The sequence below is a fragment of the Notechis scutatus genome, chromosome 3 (assembly GCF_049901735.1).
Source record: "Notechis scutatus isolate UNSWTSFEM ecotype Mainland chromosome 3, rNotScu1.2, whole genome shotgun sequence".
Taxonomy (NCBI): Eukaryota; Metazoa; Chordata; class Lepidosauria; order Squamata; family Elapidae; genus Notechis; species Notechis scutatus.
Window position 1 is genome coordinate 67,427,063 of NC_142011.1, and position 26,187 is coordinate 67,453,249.

The 26,187-nt window shown below is 37.1% G+C and overlaps 1 protein-coding gene across 9 annotated transcripts in view; it reads left to right on the forward strand.

Annotated features, from left to right (window-relative positions):
• Window positions 1-26,187, forward strand: part of FGGY (FGGY carbohydrate kinase domain containing) — a 195,827-nt gene that overhangs the window by 58,618 nt on the left and 111,022 nt on the right. For all 9 annotated transcript variants that reach the window (XR_015748593.1, XM_087960356.1, XM_087960354.1 and 6 more), the window contains exons 5-6: window positions 2,162-2,250; window positions 16,298-16,413. Coding sequence is in view for 8 of the 9 variants with exons in the window: in XM_087960356.1 (XP_087816482.1) it covers window positions 2,162-2,250; window positions 16,298-16,413 (205 nt within the window). In the remaining variant the exon portion in view is untranslated. The remainder of the gene's footprint in view (window positions 1-2,161; window positions 2,251-16,297; window positions 16,414-26,187) is intronic.

Genomic DNA, 26,187 nt, shown 5'->3' on the forward strand with positions numbered 1-26,187 from the left:
TCTAGTAAGAAGTTGGTCAAAGTATTGTTATCTGCTGAGTAGATAGAACATGAGAGTAAGTTATTACGATCACATTTGGAGCTGATTAACTACTTGGAATTGACTAGTGTTTTCAAAATAGCCTTTAAAAAAAGTCTAAATGATGATTTCCATAAAGAAAGAGATATTTGGGAAAAGGAGTCCAACTGTACTTTCCAGTGAATAACAAATAAATCTGGAGCTACAGAAAATGACTTGCTATACTGAAAACTACATTAGGATAGTTTCAGTACACTTGTTAATTATGTGGACTGGAGTACTGCAAATAATAGAATGACTTGTGTAGTCAGATTGGTATATATGTAAAACTTAATGTTAGTGTGGAAACATATAGCAAAACCTGATGTGTTTTTCTGATCTAACCGGTGGTGACAAATCATTTTGGTGACTAAAATGAATCATTTGGATGTGTTTCAAGGGGCTCATTTTCGAATCTTTTTACTGTAGCTTTTGGAAAGCTGCAATAGTGTTCACTTATTTTTCCTTTTACGTCAGACGTTTGACCCCATTGATACTAAACCACTCTCTCTGGTCATCTTAGTCCTGGCTTCCATGAAAGGGAACAAGAACAAACTTTTTATAGGACTTTCAATACTCTTGCCTGGAAATTCTTATTTCATTTCTATCCAGAATATGCCTGCTTTTGTTCCTTTTCCTATTGATTTGTTTAACTATTGGATCTAAAGAATTATACAGTTAAATAATGGTATCTACATTTATTTATCTATATTCCACCTTTATTATTTTTATACACAACTCAAGGTGCTGAACATATCTAATGCTACCTTCTCCTCCTGTCTTCCTCATAACAACAACAACCTGTGAGGTGGGTTGGGCTGAGAGAAAATGAGTGGCCCATAGTCAGTCAGCTGGTTTTCATGGCTAAAGTGGGATTAGAATTCATGGTCTTGTGGTTTCTAGCCTGGTGTCTTAATCACTAAACTAAACTGGCTCTAAATATGCATGTAATTACAGTGGTGGTGCCATGATGCTACATGAAATAAAGTATTATTTAAAGCACAAGATATGGAAAATATCATAGGGCAAATATTATGTGTGAGACTAAATATAGAGAACTGAAGCATCGAGTTCTCTCTGTGACAATGTTCTTACAGAAGGAGTGGCAGAACCCGGGGGCGGCAGAGTCAAAAGAGGAATGAGCCTAGAGTATCTATGTAGCCACAAGTGGACCAAATCCAATCCCTCTTGAAATCTGTTGAAAAATTTTCTTGAGTTCAGTAGAGTAATGTCAGGAGCAACAGAATAATAGAGTAATTGTGATGCTCCAATTAAACTGATTTATTACTAATCATGTCTATGCATAAGAACCTGCTCAACTAACTGTTAGCTCTATCTTGGCATTAGAAAAGGGTCAGCTGAATTCAAGAGGGGTTAGACTTGGTCCACCTGTGGCTACATAGAGGCTCATTCCTCTTTTGACTCAGCCCCTGGTTCTGCTACTCATTCTCCTGCACAAATGCAGGGAATTTGCAACATTGGGACGTCCAGAAGTTTTTGGTGGTGTTAAAATGTCCTGATGTTATTTTATCCTAAAGATAATATAAGTGTCTTAGTATTACCAAAGATATTCACTCCTATCCTAGGTTACTCAGTCTTGCTACTTAGATGCCCTTTAGAGATACCGCTGGGAGATGCCAGAGAAATAAATCTACACTCATTATTAAGTTGGTATTATTATCTTGCTTATTATTTAGAGAGTTATGGCATGAAATATATTCTGATATCCAGTTCCTTTGGGAACAGGATGTAAGGTTCTCAAGAATACATAGAAAGGACACACAAATATATCCATGGATATAAACGTAGAGATAATACAAGCTGCAGAGGTTCAGTAATGAATGTTCAGAGGTTGCAAATGTAGTATATAAAACATCCTTGAGTAGACTATGGCTTTGCTTGTTAATACCTTTTGCTGGAGGACAAAACATGAATAAAGCTCAAATAACTCTACATAGAATTTTATCATTCTGTACGGAATGATGAAACTTAAATTTGGATGAAGAGAATACCGGTGTTGTCTTAGCTATTGCATATGATTTAAATTTGTTTTTAAATTATACGAGCTAAAACTATCCTTTTTATCTCCAACAAAAATTATCAGAATTTGCAAGAGTCTTGCTGGGAAAAAGCAGGGCACTTCTTTGATCTTCCGGATTTCTTATCATGGAAAGCAACAGGTGCCACAGCAAGGTATGCAAAATATTATGGCATGTTTTGTTTTTCCTCATCTCTTTTCTTGAGCCAACTTTTTCTTGTTATTTATTTTGACTGTATGCAATGTATATACACCTGCATACGATTTAAATTACATCTTGAACCTATCTTTCTGTTGTGCATTCCTGAACAAAATAGTTCCTGTGAGCATTTTCAGTTCTTAATTAATTGTTGTTGCTATTGGTTCCCTGATTCCACATTCACATATCTGGAATTTGACCAATTCAGTACCAGTTTCTTGGAAACAACAGCTGGGACATTATATCTCACAGGAGATAAAACATCTCTTTCCAATTTAAGTAAAAAGAAATCAAGATTTTACACCCCCTCTTGGAACTAGAGGGAGAACAGCCAAGGGTTTGAGAAAGCCAAATGAATGTTTTTTCTTTTTCTTTTGAGAGCTTACAAGCTCTTACTTGTCGAAACAAAACATATGCATTTGTAGCATTTATAGCTTAAGATATATGTATATATATTGCCTTGTAAAAGTTGATATTTTGCTCTGTATCTTTTATATTACGCAAATAAGAGAAACAAAATCTGGAATGAAGGTAACTTCAGTAAATTTGCTGTTGCCATAATAGGCAGTCATGGTAAACCTGGGCAGTAATATTGCCAACTTGTATTAAAATCAAGTCATAAACCTAGTATCAATAAATTGGGAATGTAATCTAAAGGCTAACCTGAGCAGCAGATATTGAAAATTCTTGCCTTCACTTTGATGTAGTAAAAGATTTAATAGTAGCCATAAGTTTGAGTTTCACAACTGTCATGAGACCACTTTTCCAGGACTGAAGCAAGCAAGGCCTTGCATGCAATCCAATTTTCAAATGTTCCCCCTTTGAAGAATTTTTGCCCACCCTCTTGGAAGATCCAGGCCTGGACATTGTTATATTCTGTGATTCAACCCTATTCTGTCTCCAGCTGGATTCTTCCTAGGAGTTTGGGGGAAAGAACATATTTCTGATCATCTGTATTTTTTATACTGTTTATGTAACTTATAGGTGTGTTGGGGGAAGAGGGGTAAAATAAAGCAGGAATTGTAAAAGGAGATGGTGTGATAATTAACTTTTATGTAAACTTTTATTTTTGAAAGAGGAAGACTTAGGCTGCATTATACAGCAGAGAGGGCTAAGCAACTGCATTCTGTTTCCCAGGGACAGTATCACTGTGTGGCCCTGCCCGCCTGATACTTCTATGTTCTGTAGTGGAGACAAAGGTGTTTAAAATGAAATGATAGCTTCCTTTAAGACACTGTTCATTTCTGGTTGCCAAAAAATATGTTTATTTATTTATTTAATAAATTTATGTAGTTGCCCAACTCACGCATGGTGACTTCAGGCAGCTTACAGCATTAAAAATCCACAACCCAAAGCCTGTCAAACTGCAACTCCACCCCCCACCCCACCTCACCCCAAATCACCACTATCATGATGCATGAACTTACTGGCAATTTCACACCAGTATTAATCTGGAATAAGCAGGATGGATCCAATTTCTTTTATGGTTTGTAACTTAGTATCATCAGTTGGAATTGCTGCATTTCATACAAGGATTTTCTGGTATTGGTTCATCTCAGCATTGTAACACCTTGATGGACTCTGAAGAGATGCTGTATTGAGGAAGGAGAATTCCACTCATTTGTTTCCTCTTCTAATTTGCACTGAGTAGACCCTGTTCATTACTCAAATTTTGTAGCAGTAAAGATCTTGTCCTGGTTTTTGTCTTCTAATTCTTCTGGTCTCAAGGTTTTTTAAAAACATTATTATTATTATTTTGGTTTTCTTCAATCTTCAAGTTCTAGCCAAGGCTGTCCATGATGATGTCAATAATAAGTATCTCCTAAAGCCATTTGCTTCTTTCATCTATCTTGAAGACTTTTTCTTTTCCATTTGTCCAAATGGCTAAGTCTTCTCTCAGTTGACAGTGGCACAATTCTTCACCTGGAGCTGGCAATCTTCAGATTGATAGCTTGGAGAAGATGTTTTTAGGACCCTTCTTTGAACACAGTGGCTCAAATTTCTATGTGTGGCATGCAAACCTGCTCAGCAAGCAGCTGTTCTATAAATTGGTTGAGATTTCACGAATGAAGGCGAAAATATGTATAGCAAGATAATGTTGCAGGAACCAATCTGGGTTGGTCACCGGGACCAGAGGTTTTGTCTTCCAAGCTTTCGGACTCGTGCTTGAGCCCATTTTCAAGGAACTTCTCTCTAGCAGATTGGTTCTTGGTTGAGATGGATCTCTCTTGTTGCTTTCATTGAATTTTTCCCCGTTATATTTGGAATGTTTGTCTTTATAATCAAAGGAATTTGCCTCCCCCCTCCAAATAGCAACAAATCTGGGCAATTTTTTTTCTTCCTCATTGATAACATAGTTTAGGGAAAGACTTTTGAATATTTTCCTTTCAAGAATATCACATTTGTATTGAATTTGCTTCTAGTTTTCTCTGAGATGATGGGCAAACTTTTTGAAACTGCCTCACTTCACTCTTTTATTTGTTAACATTCTTAACTGTCATACTGTCAGCATGATATCTCGGTGAAATTTGCACTCTGAGTTTGAATGAACTATACCTGTCATTTCATAGGGATAAGATGATCTTGTGACCAGCTCTAACCTTTGTTCCCAAAGTTGCCACTGAAACTTATCTGCCTCAGCAGCAAGTGTTGCCTGCAAATTTTCTAGATCTCACAATGTCATTGGAGCATTCTTTTGATCTGTGTGATGAGCAGCGACTATTGCATTCCCCTTTGACTAAACTGCTCAAGTTTTATGAAGATGCTCATTAGCTCCTGTTCTGTGATTCTTGGTCAGTGTAGACAGACATAATAAAGCTTTTTAATCATACACAGAGTTGGTTTACCATCCCAAACTCAACAGTTTTTCACAAAGTGGTAAGACTCTGAAGTATATCATAAAGGAAATGTCATTTTGAATTAAACAGATGTTTTAAGATTAAGCTTCTGAATCTTACATACAAACTGTAAAACAGGTACTCATTTTTTTCTATATAACTTAAATGCCACATTTTGTTTTACTGCCACTTGCCAAAGAATCATACTAGGGTTTCCCAACCTTGGCTGCTTTAAGACACATGGGCTTTAACTTCCAGAATTCTGCAGGCAGGCTGGGGAATTCTGGGAGTTGAAGTCCACTTGTGTTAAAGTGACCAAGGTTGGGAAACCCTGCATGAAGCTATAAATCCAGTGGTGGGATTCAATTTTTTTTTTTTTACTACCGGTTCTGTGGGCATGGCTTGGTGGGCATGGCAGAGGAAGGATACTGTAAAATCTCCAGTCAGAGGTGGTATTTGCCGGTTCACGGAACTACTCAAAATTTCCACTATCGGTTCTCCAGAACTGGTCAGAACCTGCTGAATACCACCACTGTATAAATCCTCATTGCATTACAGTGTCTTGCAGCATATATAAAGCAGGAAGATTTTGAGATACTTTCTACGTTATTTTCTGATTTGTTCTGGTTCTATTTTTTCCCCTTTGCAGTGTTTAATTCCTGTATAATCAGCTGAAGTAGCACCTCAGTATTCTATCTCAGTTGAAGCATCTGGACTGGGTATCCCTTAAGGTCTAATATCTGCAATCCGAAACACTTTATAAATTTGCTTATAAGTGAGCATCAGTTCTTGATTGATAAACATACTTTCTTTTCACTTTAGAAAACCATATGAACTAGTTCAGCACTGAAAACAGGAGATGCTGGAGGTGGAGGCAGAAATTGTAGTGGGTATATGGCTGGCTGGCTGGCTGCCACAGTGACAAAGAACTCTGAGCCAACCATGAAGTCATGCTGAATTTAAGGAGTTTCACTGATCCAAAGCACGGTGTCTTTAATTTTACAAAGTAAAGTTGTCTTACGCTAGACTATTAAACAAAGACCCTTCAATGACATGAGGAGGGAATAGTGCTTGTAAATTTTAGTTCGAAAACATGAAATATAGTGATATGAAAGAATTCACTTTTTCTCACTTTCTATGACTAACTTCCTCAGCCTTGAGCATAGCATTGGCACTCTGCATTTCCTGCTGTTCTAGGGATATGTGAAGGCTTGGTACGAAATTTGAGAAATGTATGTACTTTTCTATTTCAGGAAAATGAAGTCAGGAATTGAATGTGTGTGTTGTTGGCTGTGAGGCTGTGATTTTACCCTGTGTGGCTTGGCTTCTCACTATTTTTATTAGTGAGTAAAAAATGCCAAGACCTCATTCAATAGAATAATCGACATTCTCTTCTCCATTTCCTAAAGAAACTCATGTATTAATCTTTTTAAAACTGAGAGATAGGTTCTGCTGAAAAGTAGGACAGAAGAATAAAAACAATGGAGAATAAATAGAATATTAAACTTTTGTTTATTACTGTCACTCACTCCCATTCTGTCACATGAGCCCCTAGCCACACCCACCCAGCTGGTCATTAGGGCAGAGAATGGGAGCCACAAAACCCTTTTGACATCTCTCTCTCCCCCTTCCTCTCTATTTCCCGCCCTGTATCTCTCCCTCTCTGTCTCTCTGTCCTTCCCCCATTCTCTCTCTCTGTATCTCTCTTTCTCTCCCCACTCTCACTCCCCTCTCTTTCTCTCTCCCCCCCTCTCCCCCTCTCTTTCTGTATATATCTCTCTGTGTCTCTCCCCCTACATTCTGATATGAAGAGTCGGGCAGGCCATGAGGCACTCTCGCAGCGCCTTGAGCAGCAGAGTGAACTTTACTGTGCTTCACAATGGGGAAAATGGGGTCTCTTCCTCCTCCTGCAGCGGAACCACAATGCGACCCTGGCCCACTCACCCCTAGCAATATAGCTCCGAGCCTGAAGCGCTGGGAGGTGAGGGTTTCCTTGAACACAAATGTGGCGCAAAGTCAAGTAATGTGCCACTTCGTTCCTGCACTAAGGCTCCAGTGAATCTCCCCCCCCTCCTTCTCCTCTCATGAACCCCTGGCAGGCTCTGGCAGGGTTGGGAGGATGCACACGAGCAGGGAGATCCTCCTCAAGTCAGTGCCTGGACTTGACCAAAGTGCAGCAAAGCTGGGCGGGCAGGTTGACCGGCTGATGAGTGTCTTTGGTGAGGGCACTCTGGATTTCTCTGAGCCTGACCCCCGGGGGAGCGTGCGAGGTTTGGCGGGGCCATCCCCCTTTTCCTGCCACCCTGAGTTCTTAAAACCGTGACTGTGCGCTGTGGGGCCCATCCCCCTTTCCATCATCCCATCCTAGATCTCATTCCCACTCCGCCAGCCCTCGTGTTAGCAAAGTCAGCATCGGTCGCAGCCGGATTGGGGGGAGAGCAGGTTGCGTGTCTCCCCAAGCGATCAAGGCATGTCCAGCACCAACAAGGTCCAGAAAAAGCTCCAGCAAGAGTGAGGCACTGGAGAATCAGCCCCAGCCACATCTCCATACAACGTCATTGTCCTTCTCAGGCCAGGCGAGGAGTGACTAGGAGGGAAGGGCGAGTGGCGGGGCAGCCAGTGATGGGACAGAGAGCCGCAGCAGAAAGCCCAAAGAGCTGCATGCAGCTCTGGAGCCACGGGTTGCTGAAACCTGGACTAGATGACCTTCAAGGTCCCTTCCAACTGTTGTATTCTTCCATTTTGCTTCAGCCAGTCAAGTAAATTGCAATGATTGAGGCAGCTGCATTCAACATATTTGAAGGCTGTTCCCATGATCTAAATAACTATCTATTAAATACTTTATCAAAATGCTACACCTCACTCTTTTATTTGTTAATTGAAAAATGTACTTGATGAAATTGTTGAGTGAGACTTCAGGAATGAATTCCTTGATTTTGCTTCTGATATTTACTCCTCAGTCTGAAGTAGTTTATACTGAAAGTAGAACTCTAAGGTCTTCCATATAAATTGTTCTGGAATACAGGTTCTGCATTTTCTTTGGCTTGAAATTATCAGTATGAAAAGGAATTCTACCATTTATAGTTTCTGCAGAACAACCTATGAATAAGTCTCTCAAATGCCAAAAACAATTACTCCTATCCAATGTAAAATGTTGTCCTCTTCAACATGGCTGTTATTGAAACAAATGAAAACCTCTTTGTTAAGTATGATAAATGTTAAGTGGGATAATTTAATTCAGCGACTAAGCTCCCCTTACAATTTCCTGTATATAAATACCTTGAAAAAGCATTACCTAAAGAAACTGCTGGGGGTCAGTATTTTTCATATATTAACTGGTTAAAGACCTTTTTAACATGTCACATTATCCATCTTGTTACTTTTGAGAGCTGTGCCTGAAAATTTACTGTCAGATCAAATTCTTTTTTAAAAAAAAAACTGAAATGCAAGCCTGGTGTTGTTTTCATGAAGTCTGAATGCCATAGCTCAAAAAAATCTGTTTAGCTTCATTTCAGACATGAACTTTGGAAAGGTGGCAGAAAACAGCAAATTAAACTGCTGTGCCTTTTCCCCCCACCGGGTAGTTTGCATTCCTTTAAACTCTCTGAGATCAGGCTTTCACCTCATTATTTTTTCAAATTATTTGGCCCAGAATTTAACCACTTTGACTCCTGCTAGAAATGAATCACCTTGCCATTTGTTTTTTTAAGGAACCTGTTTTGAATTTTAAGGTTCTGAAATTAATAATGTATCCTGAGGGTTTCAATTTCCTCATTAAAATTATTTTTCTCCCTTATGCTATTAATGTTAGTAATAATTGTAGTAATTTTAGTAATAATTTAACTTAGTAATATTATCTGTATCATGTTCCCTCTGTACAGTGATGTTTTTTGTTTCCTTTGTTAGCTTGCAAATAGAAGTTGCTTGTTTATGTTCACTAAATCCCTGCCCTGTGAATCTGTAGCTGCTAACAAAACATTAGCGAAAGGTCCAGAACAGAGGTGGTATTCAGCAGGTTCTGACCAGTTCTGGGGAACCGGTAGCAGAAATTTTAAGTAGTTCGGAGAACCGGCAAATACCACTTCTGACTGAAGATTTTACAGTATCCTTCCCCTGCCATGCTCACCAAGCCACGCCCACAGAACCGGTAGTAAAAATTTTTGAATCCCCCCACTAGTCCAGAACCACTATAAACTTATTTTCAGAGAAATCTAATGTGATTTAGATTGCAGTGAGGAAACTTTGAAAGCCAAATTTTCAGGCAATGAGGAAACTTTACAAGTTTCCTTGTAACTTTACAACTTTACAAGCCAAATATTCAGAATTATTCTTTTTTTTACTTATTTCAAATGCACTTAAAACTAACTCCAGAAAAATCAATGTTCAAGTAGCCTGTCTCTAATTAAATGTCTGAATGACCTTAGGGAAAGAGGGGAAGAGATGCTGCTTAGGAAACAATCAGACAGGAGAATCGGAAGCCCCCAGTGACTTAACAATAGAGAAAGAAACTGAAGAAAGATCTACCCTAATGGACCACACAGTTAAAAGTATTTTTTTTAGTTTATGTCTTTAGACTTGCAGGATTGTGTTAATGTAACTTTATAATGAACTAGAATTAGTTATCTAGTCCTGTTTCATGTCTGGTTTACCTAGGAGGACTGACACAAGCAAACCAAAGCAGACTTTGACATAAAAAGAATTTAACGGGGAAAAAAAACCCAATTTGAATGCTTGATAAATTGGAGTATGTACTCCATACTTATTTTTTTTTTCTGCTGATAGACCTTTCAGGATTCTTTTAAAGATGAATCCATTGCAGTCATAAAGGCTACCCTGAATCTTAAAATCACCAAAATCCTCAAACGTGCTCTTATAAAATCAGCAGGACAAACCAATATTGCACGAGTGACTTTTTTGTATTTATGTTCCATCCGTTTTTCTTTTGAAGGGCATGTATATATTTAAACTCACAGACATAAAATTTAACCTTACTAAGAAAAAACTTTAGAAAAAAGGTGTGGTTTATCTTCACGGAAAGCAGTCAGTGGCATGATATGAAGGGGAAATAGTAAGGTCCAGTATCACACCCTACTTTGCCATGTGTTTCAAAAACGTTCCTACTGCTTTGCTCTGAAACTCCGTTCCTTGTTGACCCTACTCTGCCTAAGTCAGTTGTACCCAGGACATGACCCATTTTTCCTTCTTTTGTTGGCCAAGGAAGGAAAATCCAAACTATATCATTGCAATTACAAGAGCTAAGACACCCTCTAATCACACCACCCAAAGCAGCACAGAATGTTTGAATTAGTTCCAGTCAAAATGACCTTCTTTTGATTCATGCTAGAACCAAACCAGACCATTCTGTGTTGTACATAACTCATAAAACATACAAGTTTTGTTTTGAGTACAAACCATTGAGGTTTCTTTTGTAAACTCCGCTACAGACTTCCATATGAAGGCTGGAGCTTTTGTAGATGTAAATAATAAAGACAGTTTGGTCTGTTGTTTTTAAAAATGGAGCAAGTCAAAGTTATATTTATTCCAAGACAATCTTTAAATCAGAGGAGCTTGAGAATTGTTCAAGATGGAGCATGATTCGTATTTTGTATATTAATAAGTAGAAGGGAATACTGTTAATTTAATGGTTTTCTACTTCTCCAGTTTTTGCAAGGCAACTTTCATTTTACAGAAATTATCAGTGTGTAGGAAATGTGTATTTTATGATAAATCACACACAACGTTTGTATTGAATATTAGTTTATAGTAGAATATAGGTACTGTTGTTCTCGGCTTATGACCACAATTGGGATCAGGATTTCCATTGCTAATCAAGGCAGTTGTTAAGTGAGCCATGCCTGATTTTACAATCTTTTTTTTTTTGCCATGATTATTAAAAGAATGACTGAAGTTGTTAAGTGAATCGCATTGTGGTTAATCAACTCTGGCTTCCCCCATTGACTTTGCTTGCCGTAAAGATTACAAAATTGACATGATTTGAAATGAGTGTGTTCTTCATTTGAAACAATTTCAAGTTGAGTAGACATCAAAGCTACTTTGCCAGTAAGTGCCAATGTGGTATAGTGAGATATAGCTTAGATTCCCATCTGCAGAAAATCAGATTTATCCACCCTGAATGTTGAAAACTTTCCTTCTGCTTGGAAGAATCTGGAAGAAAACAAAGAGTTCCCCTGAATTGTCTCCTGGATAAAAGGATACAAATCTAACAAGAACAATGTAAATTGTTTCTGGAAAGCTGGTATATGAACAATATTTTCTTACTAAAAGGCAATAGAAGATTTATATCTTTAGAACTACTGTTTTGAAGTTTAGCTGCCAAAATGCCTGGAGATTGCTTCCATTAGTGTAAAATAAGTTATCATTTGTATATCTGTTTGAAACAGCTATTACATTTCCAAGTGTCAACTTAGAGGCAGTGCTTGACAAAATGCTTATAGTTTTTATTTTTTATTTTTTGAATGCCTGCTAAGCTTTCTTTTGTTAATTTGAAATTGCATCCTCTGCAAATTGGATATTTACTCATGGTATGTCCTCCTCTGCTTCTGTTTATCTGTCTTTTATTAATTTCAAAAACAAACAAATCATCATCAACCATTACATATTTGAACCTTTTTCCATTATAAATTTTACAAGTCAGATAAAACCTTATCTTATACAATACAATTCTATTTTAAACCATTTCTAAATGAACATAAAAACATCTCTTGTCCTCTATTTCTTTCTGACTTGATTATCGTCATTTTCTTTCTATGCTTCTAAAAGGTTTCACCAATACTTCTCAAAAACATAAACAGACACAAACAAACATATAAAAAATCTTTTAGTAAAGTAACTTGGCCCCCGGTACCTCTCTTTATATGGGCTTTAATTATATTCATGCTCATCTTACAGATCATTACCTATTTTATTTACCATTCTGTATCTTCTATATATACTTCTCCACACATTTCACTCTTCATAATTCTATCTTATTCAATCCATCTTAATTTAAATCATTATATTTGTATCTTTTGCCCATCCTTTATTATCACTCTATCTCATTCCTTATACTGAAAAAAAAAAAAAAAAAAGAATTTCTCCTGAAATCTCTAATCAGAGTATGATGCCTTTCTATCCTCTCCCTAAATACTAGATTAACATTTAAAATAACACCTAATATCCAATCTGATTCTGCTTGGTACATTCTATCTATTAATTTTTACTTTTAATAACAATAAAAACAGAGTAATAAATCGGAAATGTTTAAATACATAGTATTCTCCTAAATACGTAGTTAAATAATAAATCTAAATAATAAATCTTATAACATTCTGATTGCCTTTCCCTTCAATATTTTATTACATTTTAAAAATCAATCATTATTAAACATTTCAACATTTTAACTTCTTATTAACTCTTAAACCATTCTAATTTTCTATTTCTAATACAAATATTACAATACCGTCTTATGTACCTTGCAAAATCTTTTTTAAGAAAATTTATACTTTACCCTTTATCCCTGAAAAAGATTCCTCTTTTCCCATCCAATTTTAAAACTTTGTGGCTTTTCTCCGCCTTTCCCCTTTCTTTCTTCCCCACCCGATCTTCCTACCCCCTTCTTCTAACCTCTGTCTTGCTGGCATCCCTTCTCTGTTGTATTCCCTTCTTCTCTTGTTTGCTATCATTATATTTATTTTGCATCATATTTTTCTCTTTCTTAAATGTTTTTTTAGATCTTAAGTCCTTCATTTTCCTCGCTTTCTTCCTTCCTTCTTCCTTAGGTAAATTTTGGGATTCATTAAAGATGGTGTCTTCGTCTTCTTCTTGTTGTAGTTCCATCTGTCGCATTGTCTGTTCATAGTTAACCAGCGCCATTTCTAAAAATAGAAAAGCTTTTTCCATACCATCTTTACAGGCTGCTTTTATTTGCTCATATTCATCCCTCAGTTCCTCAAGGGAGAAAGCCATTATAAATCTTTTCTTTTCTTTTTTCCCTCTTTCTTCTTACTCCAACCAAAATATTCCAAAAGAAAAGTAAGACAATCCCAAAGTCCACAGTCCTCAATCAATCCAAGCCAAGCCAAAATTCCCACTTTCTCTTCCAGGGGTAGTATCAGACAAAGGAAAAAAGAAAATCCAAATCTGTGTTTTGAAGCCTTATTAAAAAAAAATTTTCTGTCTCCAAATCCTTAAGGCATCTCCTCCAACAAAATCCAGCCAGATAAATATATTTTTTGTCCTCTCCCTTCCGACTTATCCCATAGAGCTAATTTTACCTGAAAAAAAACAGGTTTCTCAATATCCGTTTGTTAATTCCGTCGGGAGGGAGAGTAAACTTTCCTTTCAGCACCTCAGAATTGCCGCTTACTTTCTCTTATGGAAAGAATCATCCAAAAAGCCATCACTTCCAGGAATTAAATTAAATATATCTCAGAGTCCTGGATCGACCAAGAAGACTTTCACTTTTAAAAACTTTCTCCTCTTCCTCCTGCGCATACTTGCCCAGCTGCCGGCTTCTTTGTGGTGGCCATTACGGACCGCCGCTACACCGTCTTGGTAAAAGGGGGTTCTGCCAGCCAGGGAGGGGGTCTGCAACACCCCCAAACCCTTTTCCGGATCCCCCCTACCTTCAGCTGCCCCTGCAGGGCAGCCTTGCTCCGCACCCTTTCGGATCGGAGCCCCAAAAACGGCTAGCGCGGCAGGGATCGCGCAGCTTCGCGAATCCCTACCGCTCGCAAAGCCGACAAACCGGAAACTCCCCCTGTTTATCTGTCTTTTGTGATGTTTACTGAGAATATTTGATACTTATTGCCAGCTACTCAGCTCAACTTTTGGAGTCTTTCCTTGGGTAGTTGAGTTCCCTCCAGCCTAATTTCATCTCCCATTTTCTTACTAGGTTCTAGGTTTCTATGGATGTTACAGTAAAATCGGGATAATTGAATCAGAAATGTGATTGTGTCCCTTCTCTCTGTCCAGAGGATTTGGTCTTACCTAGGCAGCGATACATCTGTCTCAAATTTGCCTCCAGCAATGGACAGTGCTCCTTGTTTCTAATCTACTTTTCTCCTGTTTGAGTGTTCCTGAGGTTGGGTGACCATAATAAGCCCAGTCCTATTATGGACCTATTATGATTCAAGCTGTTTTTGCATGAAAACTTTCTATGATGTTACTGTAGCTAAAGATGACTTAGCTTCACAGTGTAAGCATAATAGGCAGTGGTGTCAGGGGAGAGGACCAAGAATGAACCTATGGTGGATTGTAGTCTGGATTCTCAGGAGGGAGGGGCTGCATTCCAGAGGAGCAAAAACCAGTGAGGTTTAGATAGTTTGAGTGGGAGGAAGAGAGTCAGAACAACTCTTCCCTAGGAATTCCCAGAGGATATGTTCAAAGACGTAAGACGTGGGTCTCCAAACTGCCATTTTTAAGACTTGTGGATTTCAACTTCCAGAATTCCTCAACCAGCCATACTTTATTCTGGGAACTGAAGTCCACAAATCTTAAAATTGTCAAGTTTGGAGTTTTCTGATGTAAGAAGTAGTTTGGCAAGATTGCTGCCTACGGGCGAGGAACAATAAGGGAAACTGCTTAGATGAACCTCAGTGTTTCTTTGTTGGGTTTGACTTAACCTGACAAGCTTGTCCCCATTGCATATGATATTTGAAACATACAAATAGGGCAGAGCTTTTGGTAGATCCTGTGACCATCCCTGGTCACCATTAATGCACTTTGCAACAATTTCAGTTTCAGAAGTGCTACTTCACAATTTGAACAAATTCCTTTAAAAATTCTGTTTGTAAAAGATTGGTTGTTTTTAAGTGTAGCACAATGAAAATGTTCTCACTCCTGTCCACTTCAGTTTTTTTCACCTGTTACCAACTAAAGTGGATAGTGGAAACTACTAGCTGATACTTCTGTAAGCACCCAATTTCTAAGTATTCTTTGAACAATAACAATGTATATGATGAAGCTCCAAGCTGGAGAAAAACAAGTATTAAAGTTATTTTAGGTTGTGGCAATGGGCAACATCATCTGTAGTTTATGAACATAATCTGCCATCAGTTTTTTACTTCATTGTAAAGATGAAACACAATAAAATTAATTATTGAAATTAAATTATGTGACCTTTAAGTATGCTAATGCTCCAGTTTTTCTGACAGTATGATCTTTAATTCACAAGAATAGTTATTCCTCTTGTTTTCATGTTTTTAATATGCTAAATCTGATGCTAATTTATGTTAGCCATGGTGCCATAATACTGTTTAGTGTTCTGTCCTTTCTGATAAAGAAGGACATTTTTAGCTCATGGTTGAAATGCAGGGTCCCCTCATTCTGTCCTTTCTATAAGATTTATAAGGTATAATATTAATTTTACTTGTCTTTTATATTTGAAAGCTATTAGTACAAGCATGGCTATTACAATTCTCATTAATTTTACTTGTCTTTTATATTTAAAAGCTATTAGTAGAAGCATGGTTATTACAATTCTCATTCCATACCAGGAATCAGTATCCTGAGATTTGCTATCTGACATTCAAAAATTAGGATAGTGATGTCAAGAATCTCCTGACATTCCGAAATATTTTTTGTAGAATAAAGTGGGACTTTTAACAAGAGCCCATTTTTTAGACCTTTAAAGGGGACATCTTTAGATGCTCATGTGAGTAAAAAAAAAAGAAGAAGATGTAGAACCAAACAGTCATGAAATGCTACTGATATTTGTATAAGGCTTAAAGATATATAAATTCCTGATGCAGATAACTGGTAATAATGCAGTTAATTCTGTTAGGTTAAGTAATAGCTGTATTGGACAAGAAACATTTTATTGATTGAAAAATCTAACTAAATAGAATCAGACATCTTGATGTATTTTAGTTTAATAATTATAAATAATTTAAAAATCCTTTGTTGGAATAATGGCAAGTTTACAGTTAGGAATACAGTGTTAATTGTTATAATAATGTGTATAATGATACATGCATTTATGAAAGGACAGAGCTTGAATCATAATTGTGTGAGACTGGTTTTGTTCTTTTTTGTCTATCTTGATCTATAGAAATCACTGTTTAGTATCTGGGTCTAGATTACCAATTATGATAATCAGAATATCATGATTTTGTATTATTTCATAAACCTTTTAATTTAAATTAAGTTGTATCTTTTTCTCAACAGATCTTTGTGTACACTTGTATGTAAATGGACATACTCCTCAGAAACTGGCTGGGATGATAGTTTTTGGAAATCAATTGGATTAGAAGATATGATGGCAAATAAATATTCAAAAATAGGTAATATACAGTATTGAATTCTTTTTAACTGTAGGATTCAGCAAGATATTTGAAGGCTAGATAAGAGTCCATTCAAAAGTAATGGAAAGCCACGTTTACTATTAAATTTATGTGTTTTGGGGACTTTATTTAAGAAAAGGGTTGTACATTTTGTGGTAGAAAATTGCTGGAATTTTTCTGTCTAAATTATGACAACGTATACTTACTTTACAGAATCTGTGTACCTGACTAGAATCTGGTTAAACTTTTTGATTCCTATTTTTAGTTTTATTTTTGCCAAGGACTAATGTAGATGTAACTTGTAAATTACACTTTATTTAAGAAAAGGGAGGGTTAATATGTGTAATATGAGTTATTTTGGCTTAATGTTTGCAGTGATATACTGCAAGTACAGTTGAAGTAATTTTAGATCTATTTTGAATGCATTCTAGGAAGCATTAAATTTTCTCAAGGAAATATGAATATAGCTCCCTCCCTCACAAGAACCCTATGAGGTCGGCCAGAGAGAAGGGAATTGACCCAAGGACATGATATAAACTTTTGAAGTTCAGGGTGGAGTGGAACCAAGGTCTCCTTACTCCGGTACCTTAATTGCTACATTATACTGTCTCCGTAATAAAGCAATGTTTCTTTTAAATGTAGATTCATTTAAAACGTGGCGGGGGAAAAACAAAACAAAGTATCCAATATTTATTCATGGAAAAATAAATGAAAACAAAGGTCTAATGGACATTTTATTATTGAGGTTTTGTGAATTTCAGGCAGGGACTATCGCATAGAAGGCCTATTGGTGTGTGTGTTACAAGGTCACACATTGTCAATTCTGTACCTAGAGAATTATAACTGTGTGACTGAATAGCAAGTTGAGATTGCTGCAAGACTATCAAAATGGATAAGCTTGACATTGAGAAACTGGAATATTTGGTCTGTTCCTCTCTTTTCAGCAAACAAATTCTAACTGTGGATAAAATCTTCAAGTACTGAGATTTAAGGATGCTATTCAAATCCTAAAATGGTAGTTGACAGAGATACCTACCGAGGAGAGTCAAGGGAGCAGTAAACACTGAAACCCCCCATCCTGTGGGATATCTGTCACAGTTGATATCTTAATCCAGTTTTCATAGAAGTTCTCTCAGTCAGTAAAAAGATAAATCAAGGAATTTCTAGCCACTATGTACACTATTTTCAAGGGAAAATTAGAGTACAACCATGATAAATTGATATTTTCCTTGGCTTTCATTAAACATGACCCTACATTATAATTCTAATTTATGGCTATGCCCTGGTCAAGTGTTAGATATTATCCCTTTTTTTGTACCTCTTCACAACAGTCTTCCTTAGAGTATGCAAGGAAATGCCACTTTCTAAGTAGTCACCTGTGACAAGGAAGGCATGGTCCCATTCAGAGGTAAGGAAAGTGAAAAGTTAAAGGCTTGCTGTGGCAATGTATATTCCAGAAAATATTTAACAAACTGAAAATATTAACAAAAAACAGCATCAAGTGCCACTGCTTTTTCCCCCACACCAATCCCAACACACCAGGAATGAATAACAACCTTGAAACTACTTGGTAGTTACCATGCAACCTTCTTTTTTAAAAAATAAAAATTTTATTTTATTTTCAAAGCTGAAATACAAAATAAAAAAGAAAGAAAGAAAGGAAAACTAGAACCATGTGCATAAAGACAAAGTAACAAAGATACGCAATCTACTTTGTCATTTTGTCATCTTGCACCCCTTCTGTGTCGTTCTCCAAAACAATTATGTGAATCACAGATTGCTCACTCTACATAGTACAGAAGGGTATTTGATTTGGACTGGTATACCGCCTGCTGTTTCTAGTAAAAAGTCTGGATTTTGAAAATGTGATTAAGCTGATATAATTTAACATGCTTTGTGAACTCAAGTATAATTATTTTACCAATTTGAGCCAAAGTTTAATGACAGCGTTAATCTCATTAACTGCACAGTACTTAAAATGAATTTCCATTTAAGACTGTAATGCTCATTTGGTGAAAATTTTCCAGACTAATTGTAATCAATTTTCCTTGTTCACTTAATGGGCTTTTAATGGTTATGCTAAGCAGCCATGACATGAATGGGAACATTAGCATACATTTTTAAAGAATTACTTATTTTAAAATACCCTTCATAGTTAATCATTTAGATTTTATTTTTCAGCCGTAGTGTAATTGTCTAAAATAAAAGGAAATCAGAAGATATTGGTAATAAATGTATGAAGGTTTCTTGTATTCAATAACTTTTGTATGCTACTTTTTATTTACATTACATTGAAAATTTTGTATAGGTTGTTCTACATTTATTGTACCACTAATAAAGAGTAATATAATAAAGAGTCATATAGTAAAATCTCTAACAGATGAGGAAATTTGCATGCTTTAGCACACTTTGCCCTAAAAGTGAAGGGAATTGTACTGTATATTTCCTGCCTTAGAAGTTGTAGGTAGGTTTTAAAGTCAGTTGGCAAGGTATAGATTTATTCATAAAAAAGTACTTCTGTCCAAATTGTTCACAAGAAATCATGACCTATCTGTTGAGCCCAGTTTGTATGGCTGTCCTCCCTCTGGAATATAAATTAGAATCTGCTTCCTGTATTTGTTCACTTAACATGAACAGTTTTGGAATTGGAGGCTGAAACATGAAAACACGGTTGCAGGAATTGGGTATGCCTAGTTTAATAAAAAGGACTAGGGGTGACATGATAGCAGTATCCAATATTTCATGCGCTGCCACAAAGAAGAGGGGATCAACCTGTTCTGAAGGCACCTGAAGGCAGGACAAGAAGCAATGGATGGAAACTAATTCAGGAGAGAAGCAACCTGGAATTAGGGAGAAATTTTCTGACACTTGGAACAATTAATCAGTGGAATGACTTGCCTCCAGAAGTTGCAGATGCTCCAAATACTGGAGGCTTTTAAGAAGAGATTGGACAACCATTTGTCTGAAATGGTATATAGTTTCCTGCCTTGGCAGGGGTTGGACTAGAAGACCTCCAAGGTCCCTTCCAACTCTGTTACTCTGCTTCACCTATTTTTCCACTTTCCAAAAGTGGGAGAGAAAAATCCCTGTCTGTTGGAAGTACAAACAATGGCTGTTAAACAGGACTTCCTTGAATACTCCAGGTTACTTTCATAGGAGAACATTAGGTTTTGACTCTGTTCTTTGATGTCATCTAATATAGTGTTTCTTAAACTGTATTTCATGGAACACAAGCATTCTCTGAATAACTTGACATCTTATTAACATGTTCCTTGAATTGTTTCCAAGATTCAAGCCAACATTTTTGTGGATTTTAGATCTATTCAGTATCAAAGGAACACTCATCATAGTGGAAGGGAAGATATTTTCAGATCTTTCATTAAATGTTACACTGAAGCCATTGAATTAAAAAGTAATCATTGAAGACTTTTGAACAAAAGTTTAGCCCAAATATGAGCTTTTAAATATATATTTTTCCTCCGACATATCTTTGTGAGACTGGGTTTACAACACTTATTGTTACCAAGGCCTATTGAATTGCTGTGTTGATTCCTTCTAATGGTTCCAGTCATTGACAAAATATAAAATCATATGTAAGCTCATGAAACCAATTACAATTTACAATCTATTATACGTAAAGAAAACTTAAAACATTATTAAAATATAAAATAATTCAATACCTTTTATTCCCCCCTCTCTTTTTAAAAAGAAATAGTCATAGGTATTCCTTATTGAAAAGTTTAGTGCTGTAACAATGATCTTGCCAATTGGGATAAATTTGATTTTGAACAGACCTGTTTACCCCCAGTAGAAAGCAACTGAAAGCTTCAATGCTGGATCAAAAGCAGAGAAATTCCCCGTGTGATAGCCTTGGGGTTTTGACCCCCCCCCCCTTTTTTTTTTTACAATTTTACAGATGCTCTTAAATATTGGTCTTTCAATTTTTCCCTCCTCTGCTTAAATACAATCCTAATAGCAATTACCTTTTGGCAATTATTTCTTTCTACGCTAAAAGGATACTACTTATATGTTTTAGCAGAAATTTGAGCACCCTAATGGCCAAGTTGCCCTGCGGAGGAGAATTTTTTTTTTTTTTTTTAGCTTAAATAATTTATGAAGCTCAAGCTAGAGTTTGAATACAATATTTATATTGTTCATTTCAAGGACAAGGAAAGCGCTTTCCATTTTAAATTACTAAACCAATATGTGCAAATAAGAAGTTCATTTATATAATTGACAGTTTGAGATAGCAAAACTAGGATATGGTATGTAATAAGCCACAGTTGTACTATGTGGAAATGATAATTAAGTATTTTGAAGCTAATTCTTCTACACTTAAATTGTAAATGTATAAACAAATGTGAGCAATAGATTCCATTAGTTTTTTATGCTATCTCTGATTTTTGTATTTTGCGAGTTCATTTTATCTTACTACATAATGTGGAATGTTGTGGATTTTTTTTTCTACTACAACTTGATTCCAAAGATTTGTGTAGTTGGATGCGTACAAAATGGGCACAGCATACAAGTAATTAATAATGTCTTTATGTATACTTCAGAGAATTTGAGAACAAGTTGTTGGATGCAACAGCAAAAGAGATTCAAACTGTCTTTTTCTCCAATTGCCCCGTACAGCGTTTTGGTATTCCCTCTGGGTGCAGAGTTCAATGGGTGATTCTTTTCCCCTATGATTCATTTCCTTCTATCCTAGATGGAACAGAAATCATTCAGAGAGGTTTTCTGGGGCTCAGTAATAATGCAACAGGGAGCAGATAAAAATTTAAAAGCTTGTATAGCGGCCTGCTTGAATAACCATTGGATGTCAAACTGTACGGCTTAGTTGTTCCTGATGAACTAAGATATGCTGGATTTCTATTCATGCATAGTTTCTGTATTTTATTTTCACTTGGCATCATCCAACATCAATATTTTCAATATTTTCAATATTTTCGTTTTGTGTTGGAAAATTCAGTCGAATTCAGATATTTATGGAACTGCTCAACCGTAAAACCTACACTACTGTATAGTCGAGATTAAAGTACAATTACCTCAGGAAGTTCAGTGGTTGACTATGTTTACCTAAGAATGAGAAACCTCCATTTTGCAAAGGCAACCAGGCCTATCCAGAAGACACCAAGTGAAGCTCCTCCTGCTTCACCAAAGCCCTGTTGACACTCTGGTTGTTTGCCCATCTTTTGCTTTTTTTTTTGGTATCAAATTTATATATACAGAGAGTCCTGGACTGAATAGCCATTTGTTTAATGACCGTTTGAAATTACAATTGTGCTGTAAAAAAGTTACTTACAACCTCATCCTTATGACTGTCATAGCCTCCCCATGGTTTTATGATCAAAATCCAGAAGTTTGGCAACTAGTATGTATTTATGATGGTTTCAGTGTCTGGGGTCATCAGATCACCATTTATAATTTTCTGTCTCAGTCTCAATCAGAACAGAGCTGGAAGAGACATTGGAGGTCTTCTAATTAACCCCCTGCTCAAGCAGGAAATCCTAGACCAGTGGTGGCTAACCTTTTTGGGCGCAGGCACTCGTGTGCCAGCACCCAGAATGCAATGCGCGGCCTCCCTCTCCATGCCTCCTGCGCATGCACACACAATTCCCCACCCCCTTACCTGTACTGCGCCTCACAGCTGATTTTTTGACTGGTTTGAGGCCTTTTTCGGCCTCCCAGAGGCTTGGAAAAAGCCTCTACAAGGATTTTCAGGCTGAATTATAGACCCGTTTCATCACTTCCAGTAATGACAAAATGGGCCTATAATTCGTCCTGAAAAGCCTTGCAGAGGCTTTTTCAAAGCCTCTGGGAGGCCAAAAAAGGCCTCAAACCAACCGAAAAAAAATCAGCTGTGAGGTGCATGCATGCGCAGTGAAGTAAATTTGCCTGCGGCTCATGTGCCAGCACAAATGGCTCTGCATGCCACTTGTGGCACGCGTGCCATAGGTTTGCCATCACGGCCCTATACTATTTCAGACAGTTGGCTGTCTAGTCTTCTTAAAAACTTCCAGTGATGAAGCACCCATAACTTCTAACGGCAAAGTTGTTCCACTGGTTAATTTTTCTCACTGTTAGGATGTTGCTCCTTAATTCCAGGTTGCCTCTCTCCTTGATTAGTTCCCATCCATTGTTTCTTGTCCTGCTCTCTGGTGCTTTCAAAAATAAGTTGATCCCCTCTCTGGCTGGCTTCCAACAAGCAGAGTCAACAGGGAAAGCCACAATTACTTAGCGATGATGTGATTAGTTTAATGAGCACAGCAAAAGAGGTCATAAAGTTGAGTGCAACTTATTTAACAACTGCTTTGCTTAGCAACAGAAGTTCAGTTTCCAAATGTGGGCATAAGTTGAGGATCCCTGTATTTCTGTTCAGAAAGAGCACTCAAACAAATTATGATTAAAACTATAAAAACTAGATGGCAAACACCCCCTTGAATCAAGCTCAATTCCTGATAATAAGATAGCATATTCATGTAATTCTCTTGGAAACAGTAAGTGCTTTACCACTGCCTTTTTCTGGAATATTTTCAACTTTTCCCTCTAACCCAGGGGTGTCAAACTCACGTTGTCACATGATGTATCATGATTTTCCTCCCCTTCACTAAACCGAGCATGGGTGTGTCCACTAAGTGATGCATCGGGCCCACGGGCTGCGAGTTTGACACCCCTGCTCTAACCTATAGCCCTGGATCTTCTTATGAACTCCCAACCAAGTGCCCAGTTTAATTTTTTTCAAGATCAGCCAAGGTCTCTGGTGCTGCTATTTATTTTGATAAGACCACATAGAAACAGAAAAATAAAAATAAATGCAGTACAGCAGTTTTGAAAAATGTTAGCAGAGGTAAATTAATATATAAACAAAATCAGGTGTCAAGAAGAAATGTTGGCGGTAGATGAAATCTGGCAAGTCAATCTCTTTGCCTCCCTCATATAAAGAGGACATGGCATAGATGAAATGTAGATGTTACTTTGCATCTACAAAGGCTGATATTAGGCTTCAGCCTTAGGTGACTTCTTGATAAATATAGAGAGGAAGAAAGATTAAGCTTGACAGAAATATGCAAGAGACATTACTTAGGTTGAAAGGTTATTTACATCCTGAGAAACATAATAATATTTAGAAGTGGCTCATGCAGATGCCTTCCTGATTCACCAAAGTATAAGAAGTTGGGAAGGTACAGCACAATGAACTCACAAGTTTCTGGTTTTCATGTTTCCATTTTCTCTCTCTCTTTTTCCTCTCAATGGCTAGCTTCTTTAAGCAGATCTCAATCTGAGCAAGTTACATTTTTCTTAACATTATTGCATTGCTACTTTTCTTAAAATACAAATCATGATGTTGCTGTTGGTTACTCCAATGCTGGCTACCACACAATCCAAAACTACGTAGATTTGGAAACATCAATTAAAAACAGTTTTTAAAAGTTTATTTTTGCAGAGGCAAGAGTTCCAGCCCCATCCAGATTCCAAGTGAGAGGGGTAGAGCTCCTACAGGGACAGGTGATGGCAGGGAAATTATTTGCTTTGGTAGAATGTTTTCATCTTGGAGAATAGATATCTAGATGTCTGGTGAAAGACATCTTCTAAGGTAGAGATCTTAGGGACATAATTGATATGGATTCCGATAACAGACACTTCTATGAAGGATGCTCAGCTGAAGAGTCTTTAAAATGTGACCCCTGGTTGCATGTAATTAAGATCAGATCTGAACCTCTGAATTGTTTGAAGGAATACTAAGTGATGACAGTGACCTAAATAATTAGGAGAGAAGAATTTGCATTGTATATTCCATATTATCATATGTATTATAGCAAGAGTCTTTATTAGGAGTTTATTTCTCTTATGGTTTTGGATGAAAGCCCATAGTTGTTCTTCTGTAGACTTAAATCAGCTAGTTGCATGTTCTACTAAAGCTCTGTATTAATTGTGATTTTATTTTAATTGTGATTTTATTTTATTTCAAAATGACCGGCTTAGTTCAGTGTAATACTTGTTTTACAGCTGTCTTTCGCAGTACTCTTTTCAAACTTGGATACTGTCCTCTTTGTAAAAAAATTACCAGTCTACATGGACAGATTACCTATCTAGAATCTCTAATCTGTGCTCTCCAAGCAGAAATTAGGTGCCCAATCCAGACATCTATTGAGCTGCTGTGCTACCAGCCCCCACTACCACAAAGATCCTACAGGAAAAAGGCAGTATGGACAACCATGGGATCTGGCAGGGTGAGAGCTGTGGACCATAAACACAAAACTTTTGCTGTGCCCCAGCATAACAGATACAATGCCCTTGCTGACCTTAATAGGGACACTAAAGTGACAGGTCAAGGTACTTGTGATAATGATAACTTAAGTAAGCCAGGGATCATGGTCCTAGAAGAAGAACTTACTTGGAAAGGAGAAAGTGTGAATCAGGTATTACACACCAGTCACACAAGAAGAGCAAGGTATCCAAAAAGAGAAGCCACCTTCTGGTTGGGGACTCAATTGTAAGGGATGTAAATTTAGGAAAAAATACTGAGGTTTTGAAAGAGGTCAGGTGTCTACCAGGTGCTACTGCCAGCAGAGACAAGAAGCATATTCTTAAGATAGTCAAGAATGCCAGCAAGGGCTGTGATGTTGATGCTATTATACATCTTGGTACAACTGATCTGTCCCAGAAGGATGTACTTTCTGTTCAGAAAGACTTCCAGAGCTTGGGGTATGAACTTAGTAATATGGTTCTACCAGTATACAACGAATAAAAAGGGAAAGGGCAGCGTATAGCAGAATTTAATGTGTGGCTAAAGGAGTGGTGTCAAAGAGAAGGCTTTGGTTTTATTAGTCATGATGTCTGCAGCTGGTCCAATGAAAAACTGTACAAAAGAGATGGTTTGCATCCATCAAAGAAAGGGACTGAGTTACTTGGCATTAAATTCACAGATTTCCTGGATACACATTTAAACTGAACAGCGGGGACAGAGAATTAATGGATTCAGAACATCTCTGTCCCCAGCAACCTAAAACTGATAAGGATACCAGTGCATGCAAAATAGATGTTTGTGCAGGTAAGATTATCAACCTTGATGCCAACCAAAACTAAACACTTAATAGTGAGTGCCATACCATGTGCACTAATCAAACAGGTGGCAAGAAAGTAGGGGCAGGCAGGCACAACACAGGTTATGTAGACAGGAAACACAGTGTCAGACATAAAGATCTCAAGTGCCTTTATACAAATGTACAAAGTCTGGGGAACAAGCAGGGTGAACTCGAACTACGAATACATGAAGGTAAATATGATATAGTTGGAATAACAGAAACTTGGTGGGATGAAAACTGGAATATATTGGTAGAAGGATACAAACTATTCAAAAAAAACAACACCAGATCCCATAAAAGAGGAGGTGGAGTTGCACTGTATGTAAAGGACCACTATATTGCTATAGAAATGCATGAAACCAAAGATGAAAACCTCCTAGAATGCATATGGGTCAATATAAAAGAAAAAAAGAATGACATGGCCATAGGCGTATATTATAGGCTACCTAATCAAGCAGAAAAAATAGATGTCCTTTTTGCCAGCCAAACATATGCAGGAAACACACAACAATAGTAATGGGAGACTTCAATTATCCTGACATCAATTGGAAAACTCATTCTGCACCAAGTGAGAAATCAAATAAGTTCCTTACCAACCTAGCTGACAACTTTGTTGTCCAAAAGGTAGAGAGTGAAACTAGAGGGACAGCCATACTGGACTTAATTCTTACAAACAGAGAAGAAG